We start from the raw sequence: 16,746 nt of genomic DNA on the forward strand, positions 1-16,746 counted from the left end.
CAAGATGCAAGTATAGAAAATATTTACTGCAAGGAGAATGGAATAGAAATATTTGGCTACAGTTGAAGGGGGTATTGGTGGGGCCATTCTGAAACATTATTTGCAGTTTGGGTCTCCTTACTTAAAAAAGGATAGAACTACATTGGAAGCATTTCAGAAAATACTCGCTTGACCAATTCCCAAGTCAAAGGGGTTATCTTATGAGGAATGTTGGACTAGTTGCGCCTGCATCCTCTCAAGTTTAGATGAATGAGTGGTGATCTCATTGAGTCATATAGGATCCTAACAAGGCAGATGCTGAGTGGATTCTTTGCCCCATGAGGCAAGTTAGAAACAGGGCACCTCAAATACAAAGAAGAAGGATCCTATTTAAGAGAAAGATGAGGAGATCTTCTTTCTCTCAGAGGGTAGTCTGTGGAATTCTCTTCCCCAGAAAGCAGTAAAAGTGGTGTCACTGAATATTTTTAATGTCAGATTTTATTAATTTCTTGATCAACTAAGACAGTAAACAGGCTATTAACATTTGGACCTAATCTGCAGTAATAACGCATGACTGGCAGAAGATCTAGGCAGGTCACAGGTACTAAATTTCCTTTAAAGATGTTTGGGAGGTAGGAAGATTCAAATGCACATATTATTCTTTACATGCATATAAATAAATTATGGATGAAATATTCAATAATATTGAGTTTTGTTTCTGAAAATCAATTGCAAGGTATCTTTCATTCTTGTAACAATGACTATGGTCATCAATCCATCAAGCAGGAAATCATTTTGCAACTACTGCAAGGGCTGCTTTGGTTATCCAGGTCTGCAATAATATGCTATTCGGTTACATGGAACAAAGAGGCCTCAAATAGAGTCTCAACTTGATATCAGCTAGTCTATAGTTTTCCTGAGGAAAGATTTACTAGCACTCCAGTTTGATGGGTTCGGAGATGACTAATAAGTGCATTGTACAATCTGCAGACATGTGGGACAGGTGGTACTTTAAGATTTGAGTACATAGGTTGTTTAGATGTTTGTACAGTCCCTTTTTTGCCTCAACTTTGCTTTTGCATGTTAGAAACAATGTCTGTCAATGTGTTTGGTGCCTTCCCAAATGAACTTTTGTGATTTTGGCTGGTCACAAGCCAGTATCCCCCAAGATATATGTTTGACTTCTTCAGGAATGTTTGAAGGACAGCTCTAAAAAAATTCTGCCAAACTTCTGGGAGTTTCCTGCAGCAATTGAGTTCTGGAAGAAGGGTCTAGGCCCAAAATGTCAGCTTTCCTGCTCCTATGATGCTGATTAGCCTGCTGTGTTCATCCAACTCTCTACCTTGTTATCTCAGATTCTCCAGCATCTGCAGTTCCTACTATCTCTGAGTAAAGCAGTTACTTTGTGAATTTAGTGTCAGACTTTCGGATAACATGTCCTATCCAGCGGAGATGGTTTTGTATGAATAGCCCTCAAGAAGGGCAACGTGGGACAGGATGTGCTGTTCGGACACTTTTCTTCCCAGAAGGATTTGGAGGATCTTGGTAGGCACTATTGATGGTCATTCTCCAGTGCTTTAAAGTGCCAGATACAGGTTCAGATAGTTGTTATAGTGGACTTTGGGGTCAATTGGGCATTTTGGGCACAGTGTGGCTGGATGTTGAAAGTTGGCAGGTAGACCCTGACAACTGTAGTATTACAATAAAGAATGTCATACCTTATATGAAAACAGTGACTTGATGGAATCTTTGAGGCTTTTGATATGAATTTTCTTGTGGCATTATTTCTATTGCCTCTGTTGTTTTAGTGCCATGCTAATGGAGATAGTAGATTGATAAGGCAATGATTGGTTGAGAAGTCATTGTGTCTTTTATAACATGAGTGGTAGCAGCATTTATGTGGTCCCTTGTTCAAGCAATGAATTAATCGAGAAGGTGCCAATGTTTAGACTCTGGGTGTTACCATGAGGTTGTCTCACTAGCAGAACAGGGTTTTGGCTATGACAAGGCCATATTCTGAACAATTCTCCAGGAAGGCATTCCAATGATGTTATCTTTCACTATTCCTTCTTTGCCCATCAAATTCTTCCAGAGATTTACATCTTTCCTAATTCTGAAGTTGAAATCTTCGAGAATATTCAATGGTTCACATGTTGGTATTCAGGCTAGGGTTTGCTTGAGGTTAGTTCAGAATCCCTCCTTGGTCTCATTTGTTGCTTCATGAGTGGAAGTATTTGCTCAGATGATCTGAGATTGTTAATTCTTCATTCAGATCAGCTAGACAACTGGAAGGTATTTGCTTTTCCCACAGCATAAGCACTGAGACACCAAAATTAGTATTCCCTTGATCTTAATTTTGGACATACTAGCACTGGAGCGTGTCCACACGGATTATCCCTGGAATGGTAGGTTTAACGTATGATGAACGGCTAAGGATCCTGGGATTGTACTCATTAGAGTTTAAAAGGTTGAGGGGAGATCTAATAGAAACTTACAAGATAGTGTATGGCCTAGAAGGAGTGGATGCTAGGAAGTTGCTTCCGTTAGGCGGGGAGACTAGGATCCGTGGGCACAGCCTTAAAATTAGAGGGGATAAATTTAAAACTGAAATGAGATGACATTTCTTCAGCCAGAGAGCGGTGGGCTTGTGGAATTCATTGCCACGGGGTGCAGTGGAGGCCAGGACGTTAGATGCCTTCAAGGCAGAGATTGAATAATTCTTGATCTCACAAGGAATCAAGGGCTACGGGGAGAGTGCAGGGAAGTGGAGTTGAAATGACCATCAGCCATGATTTAAATGGTGGAGTGGACTTGATGGGCCAAATGACCTTACTTCCACTCCTATGTCTTAGGTCTTATGGTCTTATAGTCTTAACTACATGCTTATTTTAATCCTGACTTCAAGAATTTGACAGGTGTGCTGCCATTGGCCTCTGTCTCTTGGTTGATTGATGGAAAATGTAAAATTGTCCCCTGGTGACCTTTGCTGCAAAGTGCACTGTTGGGAAATCAGGGAGAAGGGATTAGCTACGATGCTCTGCACATCTTTCACTGTATTGGCTAACACATGAAAAATGGCCACTTAGATCGAACACCAGAGGATGGTTGGATTGAATGCATTACGTCATGGCTAATGAGGCATATATCCTATAGCCTTTAATATTTTAAAATCCAGGTTAAAACTAGTTAACTATGAATAAGAACATTTTGCATTCCTCAGCAGGCATAACAAACTAAACATTGAGATAATGGGAACTGCAGTTGCTGGAGAATCCAAGATAACAAAGTTGTGCTCCTGAGATGCTGCTTGGCCTGCTGTGTTCATCCAGCTCCACACTTTGTTATCTCTAAACATTGATTGAAATTGGTAGCAAATGGTATGTAGCATTTCCTAAATTTCCTGCTGACTGTGGTCTATTTTCCGATGATGGCTCAACCCAACCTCACTTGACTCAGGCCATGTGTCCAACAAAAACGGTTCTGTCTCAACTCTAGGTAAACCTGAACAGTATTGATTTATTTCACATGACAACCTCCTTTTTCAGGCCAAAGATGCTTTATATATTTCATCCATTCATCTCCAAAAATATCTTGCTTGTGAATTTGTTTCCAATATACCAAAGAAGTTGGGACAAGGCTGTTAGCAGGAGTTCAACTGAGTCTTTGAAAATAATTAGGAGGCCTGAGAGAATCATTGGATTAATACGATGAATGGGATCATGAACCCTGCAAAGCTGTTACTCACTATTTTCAACAGGTTCTATTGAAACTTTAAAATCTCACCATTTCTTTAGACAACAAACTTACAAGCTTAATTATGCATAATAATTCATTTCTGTTCCACTTCCCACTCATATGCAGGACTTTAGGAGTTTTGTTTTGCTAAAAAAAATTTGTTTGCTTAGACCCAAATTGGAAATGGTGGTAAAACCTGACAAAAGGTCTTTTAGCTTATTCCATCATTTGTGGATTCTGAAAAACAGTCATCTCAGACCTGAAATGTTAACTCCACAGATGCAGACCTGCTGAGCTCCTCCACTGATTTCTATTCTTATTCGTGCCCACTATTTTACCAACATCTACTTTTTCAGTGAAATTAATGGAACCAAGAAAAATGGGAAATTTATAGTTTGTTAAATATGACGCCTTTCAATTTGCTTTGTTTAAGAGATTATCCCACCAGGACTTTCAAAATAAAACCTTTACTAACTTTGGCATATGATAATAAGGAGGAATAGTTACGTCATCTCAAACACACATCCTTAATTAAAATGCATTTCTAAAAGTTTGCAATTTTTAAACATGTTCTTCAGGCACAAAGGAACCTGCAAACCTATACACAAACCAATTCCTTTAAACAAATAATTTGTACTTAACTGTAAGTTAAGTTGGAGATGTATTGTTTTTACTTAATATTACATTTTATTTTCTCTTCAGAGAACGGAATCTTTGTTGGACTGTAGGTTGGTTGCTATATTCATAAATAGCTGAACATTCTGTAATAAGGCAATGCCAATGAACTATAAAACATGTTTTATAATAAAAATACAAGGACATAAGGAAAAGGAGGAGTAGGCCATTCAAGCCTGCCCCACCATTCAACAGGATCTGCCCAGGCCTCAATTCCACTCTTGTGCCAGTTTAGCATAGCCATCTACTCCCTCATTTTCAAAAATCTATCTACCTCCTCTTTAAACACTTTTGGTGACCTCGCCTCAATAACCCTTTGGGGTAGAGAATGCCAGACATTCATAACCCTCTGGGAGAAGAAATTGTTTCATAGCTCTCAGTTTCAAGCAAATTCTGCAACTATGTCCCCTCATTTGAGTTCCTACCACTAGTAGAAACATCTTCTTCACATCTATTCTGTGAAGTCACCTCAGAATCTCAATAAAATCACCCCCCATTCTTCTAAGCTCTAGTGAATATAGGTCTAATTTGCTCAGCTGTTCAACTGTCATCACAGGAATCAGGTTAGTGAATCATTTTTCAACCATCTCCTATGCCAGTATATCCTTTTTGAAACACAGTGATAAAAGCTGTACACAGTACTCTAATTGTGCCCTCTCCAACAGTCTGTTCAGACGTAACAAGGCTTTCCTATTTTTAAACTGCAATCCCTGAGCAATAAAGGCCAAAATTCATTTGCTTTCTTAATCTCTTGCTGCACCTCCATGTTAACATTTATGTTTCATATGTAAAATCACCCAGATCCCCTTGCATTGCACATTTTTGGAGTCTCTATTTAATTAAATCTTCTTATTAAAACTGCATGATCTATCACTTTCCTCCACTAAACTCCACCTTCCAAGTTTTTGCCCACCTGCTCAACTGTCTATATTCCCTTGCAGATTTCTACATCCTCATCACAATGTGCCCTTCCACTCATTTTATCATCCTCAGCAAATGTGATTATACATTTCACTCTGGACCCTTCTCAAAGCCATTGATATAGATAGTAAAAATTGAAGTCTTTTTTGGACTGGTTCTGTTTTTAATTTCTGATGCACTTTTCTGCACATATTTTCTCCTCCTCCCTGTCACACCTTGCCTAACATTGAACTGTTCAGTATACTGTGCCTCCGCTGTCTTATTTCACTTTGATTTTTTTAAAATTTATGTTCAATTGAGCTCTTCCTCAATCCCACAAATAAATTTAAAACACCATCTACAACTGTAGTTTCACAATTCACCAGGACGCCAGTACCAGCATAGATTGCACATTAGTCCTTTGGGACACAACAAACTTTTTTCTTCATTTGCCATACCTTCAGAACATGTGTCATCACTACTAATGCTGAGTCGTTCTGCATTGCCTTGCACATACTTGTTGTATAACTTTATTCGTAATGCCCAGCTCAAATCTGGTTGTCTAACGGTATTCTTCAGGCGGCGCCTAGCATTTGCAAACCAGTTGGAAACCTATTCGAAAAATATGAAATTTCATTAATGAAAGGTTAGTTGATAGTGAAATAAGAGTTAAAAAGTTGCAGCCCTGGCAAATCTCACCAAGGAGCATTGATGACTTGTGTTTGTTCAATATAGATTTAAATACACATAATTTGGGTTTTATGTGAATGCCATATGTCAATTCATACATAAATAATTTCTATATTTCAAACTTTCTTGCAACATATGTTAGATAAAAACAAAATATCACCAGCTCATGATATTTCCTCAAATGTTTTTATTGTGGCACCAAATTCGAATTCCTGTGAAATTGTTTTTGGACTTCAATAATAAGGTTTTAAAGAGTGACTCATTTCTAAAATACTTAGAGCAGTTGTTTTGAGTCCAACTATTGCTTTCCTAAAGTACAGGTTTTCCATTTGTATTCCAGAATTTTATCGTAGTAAGCAAAACTATTTGTTAACAATTGTGGTGAAAGTTCTGGGTGTTCAGAGAGCTTCAGAAATTGTCTCTTCAATCCTTTCTAGTAGGGCCTTTCATATGTCAGCATGAAAGTTAGGAACCTGGCTGATCCTTAACTTAATTCTATTGAATTCCTCTAACTAACATGAAATGAAATGGTTAAAGCAAGTGAGTCGAGTGAGTTAGACAAGATTTCACAGCAGCAGGGTCACCATATGTTGATGCACTGAGGCACTTCACTTGGCTGCTCACTGGAAGCAGAAATTGTTTTGAGTTTTGTAAAGACAGTGCAATAGAACGTGGCAGGAAAGACTTCATGCTGATTGTGGTCACAGGGGGGAGCAGAAGAGTTCAACTAACCAGCAGCAAGCATTGTCCTGCCAGTTGGACGAAGTACAAGGCTTAAAAATAATCCAAGCAAATCTGGGACCTGGCTGCAGATGTTATTGAGTACTATAAAGATATTTTAAAAATGATGAGGGATTGAATGTTGATGGAATCACAAATGGATGAAGTTACATTAAGTGATTTTATAACACAAAATAGCAAATTGGTTGCAATTAAACAATGATGAAAAGAACTTAACTGTCTCCTTTAAATGAAGGACAACAAGTTGGCGCATAAAAGGTATAGAAAATTGAAAGTAATAACAGTTGGATTAATTTAGGCTTGATTTTTAATATGAACTGTTTGCATACAGCTGCAACAGAGGCTTCTACCTAAGAAACTGTTAAAGGAGTCCAGGTAAGTCCTGTCAACAAAACACAGGATGAATCCAAGCTGCATATTACTGCCCTCTTGGTCTAATCTCAATTATTAGTTAAATGATGGAAAGTACAGCATAGGGGTTACCATTGACCAGAAACTGAACTGGGATTAGCCATATAAATATTGAGCCTACAAGAACTATGTAGCAAGTAATTCACCTCTGACTTTCCAAAGCCTGTTAACCACCGACAAGGCACCAGTCAGGAAGGTGAGGGATTGATCTCCATTTGCTTGAGTGATTCAGTCTCCAACACCATTACAGCCTGTTGGATGACCATCCCATCCACCACCTTAAATATTCATTTTCTCCACCACCAGTGTATCGCGGCAGCAGTTATCATCTACCAAATGCAATGTAATGATTTGTCGAAGCTCCTTCCAATACTGTGAACTCTACCAGCTAGAAAGCCAACAGAAGCAACTGTTAGGGAACTGCAAGTCCCTGTCCAGGTCACACACCATTTTGACATAAGAACTACATCAGAATTCCTTCACTGCTGCTGGGTCGAAATTTAGAATTCCTTTCCAAACAACACCTTTAAAATGATTGCAACTAAAAGATTGAAGTACCACCCTGCTAGGGTAGGACTGAGAGATTCAATGGTAACTAAAAGAAATGTAGTGCCTAATGGATTTGGAGTAAATTGCCAACCATCAAAAAACGCACAGTTTGGAAATATGAAAAACAATCAAAGATAATGAACTCAGAAAGAAACATCGCTTTTGGGAAATGATCAGAGCTGCTGAAAACTGAGTTCTGTATCAGTTACGGCTGCACACTTGTTACCATTTCTCACTGGACTGCTCAACTTTCACAAAATGGCTCTTTACGGACTAGTTATTTTGCAGTATTGATTGAGAGGGTAAGCTCAGATTGCTTGGGTTTCACATTGGCTGTAGCATAAAATTTAACTGTTGGAAAGAAATCTGTATAAAACTTTTTTTATAAATTCTCCAAAGATCCTTCAGACTTCACTTTAATGTTATTAAAAGCCAATCCAAAGAAGGATCCTGACACAAATATTTCAGGATGCCTTGATTGAGATGCAATTTCTTAGGTTTAAAATAATACACTAACGGACTGGATAATTCTAGTTAAAATGCAACACTAAACAAATAATGTACGAAATTGTAGCAACAACATGGGTAACTATCAAATCTGCTATGTTTAAAATGATATTTTGTCATTGCTAAAAAATAGCAGCTGTCTGATTTTCTCAGTATTAAATTCAAATGTTATTTTACATGTGTCAACACAGTCAACCAACATGCCATCACTCGCAGGTGAATATGAATTAGCTTTGGGTGTATGTTGAGGGGAAAGCGGCAGAATAACAAAGGACAGATTATTAATCTCTCAGTATTGCTGTATTATTGCAAGCAGCCAATTTCAATGCAATAGTATTTTAGGATAAATAAAATTCGCCACAATTCAGCAATCTGAACACAAGGAAACTGGCGTTCTACAGCGGTTAACATTCACGCTGTATTAAATTGTGATAAATTAGCGAAAGGATCCGGAGTGACATTTACAATATTATTAAATAAACATTTCGTTGCTGAAGGTAATAATTGATCTAGAATTTCTTTTTCCTAAGGGGGGACCAGCAGGCAGCAGGTTACTGTGTTTTTCTTTGCCTGTTTTGATTGGTAGCTTTTACAGGAATGTTACTTTCACATAAATATCATTGAGATATGTCTCTGAGCACCTGTATAAACAGAACGTCAATAAACGGGGATAGTGGGAACTGCCGATGCTGGAGAATCTGAGATAACAAGGTGTAGAGCTGGATGAACACAGCAGGCCAAGCAGCGTCAGAGGAGCAGGAAAGCTGACATTACAGGTCTAGATAATAAAATGTGAGGCTGGATGAACACAGCAGGCCCAGCAGCATCTCAGGAGCACAAAAGCTGACGTTTCGGGCCTAGACCCTTCTACAGATTTTTTTTATTCTGTGGAAGAGTCTAGACCCGAAACGTCAGCTTTCCTGCTCCTCTGACGCTGCTTGGCCTGCTGTGTACAGCCAGCCCTTCACCTTGTTATCATCAATAAACAGGGATAGCCAACACGACTGGTCTTCACATCCTTCAAAATTTCTAAGTCGGTCAGTTCTGGTTTCCAGCAGCATTTTGGATAATTTATTTGCATTCAAATAAAATTTGGTCTTACTTCCCGACAGCATGTGCAGGCAACGACAAGGACGAGTTGTTCCTTTGAGAAGTTGCGGGCTGTCCCTCCGTTGTCCAATAACGGGCAACGATACAGACTATGGGGATTATGAGAAAAAGAAGTATTCCACGAGGGCACTTCAGCAGAATCCAAGCGATTGGGAAATGTTCTATGCATCATCCTAACACTTGTTCCTAATTAATTTACTTAATGCCAACATGCGGAATTTCTTTTGTCAGCGTTTGATCCAACGAGTCAGCTCACAGAGAGATAGAACATAGAACATAGAACAGTACAGCACAGAACAGGCCCTTCAGCCCACAATGTTGTGCCGACCATTGATCCTCATGTATGCACCCTCAAATTTCTGTGACCATATACATGTCCAGCAGTCTCTTAAATGACCCCAATGACCTTGCTTCCACAACTGCTGCTGGCAACGCATTCCATGCTCTCACAACTCTCTGCGTAAAGAACCTGCCTCTGACATCCCCTCTATACTTTCCACCAACCAGCTTAAAACTATGACCCCTCGTGCTAGCCATTTCTGCCCTGGTTGTAGATGCTGCACTAACATTGAAAAGCAGGATATTATTCCCGAAGACCCACATCTACTTGAACTCACTGAAATGACCAGTGGATACAAGTGAGCAACACTAAAGAACTAGGGGGAAAAAACGAAGTGACATTGACCAAATGAATAGCCCTATCATGTAAACGTGTGTGAGGAACCTGGAGGCATTACTGAGATATAGAAGCATCCTATTACCAGTGTGACGGTTAACAGCCCACAGTTGACTGTGCAACTGTCATTCCTCAAGTCTGAGTCTGGAAAACGAACTGAGTAAAGAGAACAAGGTGTTCAATCATGTATAAAAAGTAAAAGCAGAATGTAATTCACATAATATCCTCTAACTATCCAGCTGCGTTTAAGTCATTTTAGTAAGTGTGTGTATGTACAATAAACTTCACAAACTGACATGCAATCACGGTGTTCTGGATGTCAGTAAATTTTTTACAAATAATGGCAAGGTAATGTGACATATCGTAATATATTTCTTTACAACCCAATACCTAGTGTTTTCTTTTTCTGCCATGCACACATTATTTTCTCAATCTCAGTAACCAGTTGAATTGTAAAGGGAGGAAGTTAACACGGTACATTAAACATTTATCCGAACATTTTTACCGGTCATGACCTACAACATGTTTGACAATTCTGAACTGATCTGTCAGAAGGCTATATGAAAAGAAACTATTCAAAACCAAGAAGGGTCAATTGGTCCAGAAATACTCAACTTAGTATGTCAAACGCAGAGTGGTTTATTACCTCGTTAACATAGCAGTGAAAATAATGTATTAACACAACGAGAACTAGGAAGAAGATAAAAGCAATGTGGAAAATAATACTGAAACTATTGAACAAATCACTACAAGCTGTTTCATTTAATGAAAGTGAATGGGCATAAGTTCATTCTTTCATTTCCCTCGCTGGGCCTCTTGCTCCCATTTTGGGAAGAATAACATTTTTTAGGAGTAGTGTGGGTCCTGTGTTGTAGGTAATAGTAACAAAGTGCAAACATCGTTATTGTAGAATGCGCCAAGTGTATTTGGGCGGCGCAAAAGTGTCCTAAATTGAACATTGTCACAATGACACAGATGTTTCAGAGAATTTTATCTGCAATGATAGTTTTGATACGTCATCATACAATTTTAGAATAAATTTGATCCAAATTAAACCGCATGGAGCAAAAGATATCTCGATGAAACCTGTTGAATGATTACGCATCTGGGTCAGTATCGCTTTTCTGAATTTTAATTCTTTCTTCAGCCTTTTAGCAATGCCTTAAAACACGCACGCACGCACGCACACACTCCCTCACAAATTGCTCACTGTCATTGATGTGTAGCTGAAATGTATTCCAAACTCATGAGAGCGAAGAATGAACTCCATTAAAACGATTTCCACCTTACGTGCGACGGGAGAGAAATTTTGCGCGAGTCCAACACGCGAAACTTTCAGATTTTAATTAGAATTGTGATTTCACCAATGTATACGCTTATAACAGCCTCGCCTTAATTCAAATTGTTTGAAATCTGCACTTTAAATGCAAGGAAAAGCAACAATCCGTGAAGTTGCTGTATGGGCCGACAGTCGTGATCTACCCCCGCCCCACCTCCCCAGCCCCCTCACCTCTCTGGGGAGAGGAGAGCCCCTCGACTGAGACCAATCAGTTCAGCTCATTCCACGTTTGATCCCGGACACCAAGTGTCAGAATTGTCTTTAGCTAGGCCTCTTCATTTGCAAGCGCATTTTTCGACTTTAAAATTTACTATTAAACTACATCTGCCACTACTTTGTTAGCATTCAGTAAAAAAAAACAATCGCCTTCTAATAAACAGAATGTGGAAGTCAGATTTTTCCTGGAGTTTATGGTTGGGACGGTCAATTTGCGCATATTTTTTGGTGAGGCGCTAATGAATAATGTTAGGTCGCACAAATACTGAGTAGAGGTGGATATAGAAAAAAAAATCGATTTTATCAGGCAGGAAAATGGCCTTACTTGTACCAGAGTCATCTGGGAACCAAGGGCCAACAAGATTTTCTCGGTTTTAGTTGGGTACGGGTTGTCTCGGTGCTTGTAAAGCCATTGTTTCAAAGGACGAGCCATATCCTGAAGAGCCTGCCGTTTGTGTCTCACCTTCCCTGCGCCCTGCCGAGAGCTGGAAACATTCAGGTGGTCAATAACCAAGCACAAAGCAAAGAAAAACACAAAGCTTTTCATAGATAGCCGACTTCTCAGAAAATGTAATCGCGTTCAAAGGGATATTTCTCCTAGTACAGTGAAAGGTCCCTGCGGTGTAAAAGCGTGGGCAATTGACACTGAAAGTGTACGTGTTTTGGATGATAACAGACACGTGTGCAAAAAGCAAGACTCATGACACCCTAATTACAGCAACCACAACATTCATTTTAAAAAAAAGTCATTAAAACCCTGTTTTTGATTCCGGATTTAAATAAATACGTTCATGTTTCTGGTGATTTAATTTTGAATAGAAATAAAATTCGCTTTAGTAATGAATGTGAGACGCCCGTGGAAATATTTGCATATGTGAGAGGTGACGTTCTCGGCAAGCCCTGACCGTTCTGTACCTATTCATATCGTTATTCCGGGCTTATCTTATTTGTCGTGCTTTATATAGATAACCTGCTTCAAATGTATTTTTGCTGCAGTGTTTGGGAAGTTTCTCGGGAGACACGATGAGGTTCTACATAAATGAAGTCTTCCCTCTCCGGTCTTTGTTTCAGGCCTTGTCTGTCTCAGAACCAAATTTGGCTTCTGCCCATTCATAGAGGAAAAATACTCCATTTATTTAGCCCCGTCACCACCTCACGGAGTTTCGAAGTATTTCCCAGTCAATGCAGCAGTTTGAAGTATAAACGCTGTGATAATGTAGGAAACGTAGCAGCCAATTCACTTACAGTAAGCTCCCAAAGAAAGTAGTGTGGGAATAACCAGATGGCCATATCTATCAACTAGGTGCTGAAGACTGAGAGTTAAGTGTTGTGAGTCTGAGCTTGTGTGGCTGAATGGAATGCCCTGTCTGTGTGTCCATGTGAACTCTGCGGTGATCAGCAGGCCGGCTTGTAACATTTGCCTCTGGCCGGTGGTATGTGATGTGGAAGGTGCCTGAATATGTGCATTCCAATTGAGTACTGTAGATGTCGCTGTGAATTTGAAGGCCCTTTCTCCAGTAAGCAGAGACACTTACATTCTGACTGGGATGATATTTCTGACTCACGTCCCCTTGAACACTGCCAGACCATCGCGGTATTGCCAAACTTTCGCGTATGACCCCAAGCAATTTGTCATCTCGATCTTTGCTAACAGTCAAGGTTATAACTAGCTGTTGTGTATGAGCTGGAATTCATCCTCAGTGAAGATCGTAGTATAAAAATACACAATGATCTCAGAGTGCATTTTTCTGAAATCCTTGATTTTCACTGAAACGTGTGTGTGTGTTTTTAAATTGTATACGTAGCTGGAATTGAAATATATGAAAACACGCTTAGATCAGTTACAAAATATCCTCTCTGTGTCAATAAAGCTAGTTCTATTGGAATGCGCTTATACACAGAGGATCTACGATTATTTCTGAATTATTGCAACATGTGACCATCTACAGAAACATGTTTACATTGGTGACCAACCCTGATGTAAAAAGGTGATTGCAAGTTTTGAAATCTTGGGGTCGAATGCCATTGTTATTTAGACACTTTTGATGAGGCGAGACATAGATCAATAATGTCAGGTCTGAAAAAGAGTCATAATCAGACTCGAACAATTAACTCTGTTTCTCTCTCCACAGATGCTGCCGGACCCGCCCAGTTTCTCCAGCATTCTCTGTTTCAGATCTCCAGCATCCGTAGTACTCTGCTTTGGTACAGTCAATAATGTGTTCACAGTCAGGGGTCTCACTGTTGCCGGTTTGAAACGGGAGCCTGAACGTGTTTTGATCGCGATTCAAAGAACGGTGCCTTGTTTAGAGTGATAAAATAGAAGTGGGCGTCATACATTTACAAATGACTCTGCTGATACCATCAGAAACTGCTCATCACATTTCCATCAAAGGTCACTTCAGCAAAACCATCAAATAAGGCGATGAGAGGATTTTTTAAAAAAGTGTTGTTATTAATGGCCTGAAGGACATGGATTGCGCTGCATTCTGTAGAGTGAGTGCTTGATGCCCCGTTTTATGAAATCTATTCTCAGGATTTCTTAACGCAAAGTCAGATTGTTAACGGATGATGGCTGTGTATCGTCGAGAAGTGTGTGTGTGCTATATAATTCTGCTTCACCGTCTATCTACAGCTACATTTCCGAGCCCAGTTAACCACATGCTTGTTACCCGCAGTAAAATGAGTCATACCCAGACCTCCTGTTTCGCAGACCCCTCTGACTCCGGCTGGACGGACTGTCCGGAATTATCAGCTCCTGCTCTTGTTCTTCCATCACTTCCATATAGGTCCTGCTTTTCCTCTCCACCTCATTCGCCTTTTCTTCGAAAAGAACTTGGTTGGTAAATTTATTGAAGACGATTGTATTCATCTTCCTGCGCGATCCAGTGCCTGCCTCACGAATCGGGATTTGAAGATTCAACCTGGGGTACTGGAGGGATATATACATACAGTAAAAAAAATCGTTGGTTACTTCAAAACCAAAACTCAAACGACCCTAATTGCCATGTAAATGAAGAGAAAATAAACCCCTGCCGTCCACAAAGGAAGGTCCTGGCCCTCTGCCAAAATAGACAGAATGCAAACCATTCACAGTGAATGTTGCGCTTTTTTTTGTGTTTACAATTCCTGACTGCACGCCACTCGCAAGTTTGATGGAGAGAAATCTGCAGATGAAACGGTTACTCCCATTACATTCACTATTCGATTCCCATTACCACCCGTTGAGCGGGTATATATTTATTTTAAAAAAAAACAAAACTCAGCCCTGTTTGCAAAATAAATCCAATTTATCGGAACTTTCTCCTCAGGCTCGACCTGAACATAAATAAATTCCTACGGCGTGTGATCCGGGAGCGCACACCAGTGGGACAGGAAACAGGGTCATTTTTAATGGGCCGCTCCTCAGCATGAGAGACCCGGCGCGCGTTTGCTAACGTGCTGTATCCTGGCCTGAACTGGCCGCTCTACTGGAATATTTCTGCAAAACAGTCAAAATCTGTCTGCAAAACCAAGTTTAAGGGTTTACAGCGAACAGTAAATTCCCAGGACCTCTGCTGCCTTGCGGACACACTAACAGCAACGTTTTAAATGATGAATGTTTCTGTGAGTGTCAGACGGCAGCATTGGTGCTCACCCAGATAGAGTTCCTATTCACAGTAGATTGGTCGATATTCCCGAGTATCTGAACAAGGTTGAGAAATATCACGCACAAAATCACAAAGGCAGCGACGGTTATGAGCTTGGGAATGTCTACATCATCCATCAATATTTCCACGGAACTCCCATTCATCATGGCCTCGCCACCACCCCACCCCCTATCCCCCCCCCCCCCACTTTGTCTCTGGGAATATCTTAGGGAATAGTTCCTAGACACCGTTAGAAAAGACAGAACACGTGCCTGTCTTCTGATCCCCGCACTCAGTCTCTTACCTGTGCCTCGGGGCTGCACTCTATCCCCGACTGGCTTAGCTACATCGATCAGCTCACCCACGCTTTGCCTTTACAACCTGGTGTCTCAGATGAGAAAGGGGTGGGGGGGGGGGGTGGTGGTCGCGGGGGTTTCGGTTTGGGTCTCTCATTACTCAGGGACTGTGGAAAGTCAGTGCCCTCCCTGAGCCCGCAGCACGTTAGCTGCATTTTGACGGGTCGGTCTGATCTGTTGGTAAACTTTGAGGCCGGTCCCGCCAACTGTAATAACCAGCTTCTCCCTGATTCCGCTCTGGAACCACCACCTCCGGCTACAGACCCGGCCGTGAAATCTCGCAGGTTCCTCGGGGAGTTCCTAGAGTCTCCGAGCCATTCTTGTCGCTAATATAATCATATTCTGTTCAGGACACATTTCCTTTTTGAGTGCCTAGAACGTTTTGTTGAAATAAGATCCCCGCCAACAAACAAGTCATTACCTGATTTGGCTTTACAATGAACCGGTCAGTGCGGTAAAGTGATGAGAACGAGCAGTAATCCAGCTCCTGTCTGTAGTTGAATTGCCATTTCACATCGCTGTCAGGATCTGAAACCGCACGGACCACGCTCGCCTCTCTCCTATTTACCCTGATGGCAGCTCTAACCCCGGAACCTGAATATACAGCATTGCCCATGTTTCCCAGCTGCTCTGCCTAGTCTCTGAACATAGACTGACTGCATTACTCAGGTTCCGGGAAGGTGCAGCGGGAGGCTGTCTCTGCCTGTTTTCCAGGATCCTGTTCTCTCGCTCCTAAATATAGCGCGCTTATTTCATTTCCAGGACGAACATTTCCGTTCTAAATCGACTGACCTGGTGCATTTTCGTTTCATTTTCCCGAGACAAATGCGGCACTGAAAGTCTATCCATTAATGTTTTCGAAACATTTCTTATCATCCAGGTATCCACTGAGAACATCGATTGCATTTGATATTTTTCCAACATTCAATGTGATCGCAGAGATTACGTAGAGAGTTTCCTAGCGGGAGCTTAATTATAAATTCATCCTTTGTTTATATTTCAGAGTTTTTGTTTTGAATATTTCCCTACATCATTCCTCCTTCGGAAAGGATTGACGCCAAATACCTAAAATCGTGTCTTTCGGAAAACTAATTTTAATTGAATAAAACCACTTAAATAAGAATGGTAAAATTTCGTTTTATTTTATTTAAAGTGGACACACGTTGCTTACACCGACAGCGCTCGAGTATGTTGGCCCATTGGCTTCTATTCAGCTTGATACACTTTGCACCC

At 40.5% G+C, this 16,746-nt stretch overlaps 1 protein-coding gene across 2 annotated transcripts in view; it reads right to left on the bottom strand.

Moving 5' to 3' along the window:
- Positions 1–16,032, bottom strand: part of mkxa (mohawk homeobox a) — a 53,275-nt gene extending 37,243 nt beyond the window's left edge. Inside the window, exons 1-4 of one of the 2 annotated variants that reach the window (XM_048562020.2) lie at positions 15,935–16,032; positions 14,222–14,460; positions 11,854–12,013; positions 5,748–5,901 (exon numbers count right to left, since the gene is read on the bottom strand). In XM_048562020.2, coding sequence (XP_048417977.1) covers positions 5,748–5,901; positions 11,854–12,013; positions 14,222–14,400 — 493 coding nt within the window. In that variant the 5' untranslated portion in view covers positions 14,401–14,460; positions 15,935–16,032. Of the gene's footprint in view, positions 1–5,747; positions 5,902–11,853; positions 12,014–14,221; positions 14,461–15,165; positions 15,245–15,934 lie in introns of those variants that run through there. The other variant, XM_048562029.2, reaches the window with a different exon arrangement.
- Between the last annotated feature and the right edge of the window lie 714 nt (positions 16,033–16,746).

This window comes from Stegostoma tigrinum, chromosome 2 (assembly GCF_030684315.1).
Source record: "Stegostoma tigrinum isolate sSteTig4 chromosome 2, sSteTig4.hap1, whole genome shotgun sequence".
Lineage (NCBI taxonomy): Eukaryota > Metazoa > Chordata > Chondrichthyes > Orectolobiformes > Stegostomatidae > Stegostoma > Stegostoma tigrinum.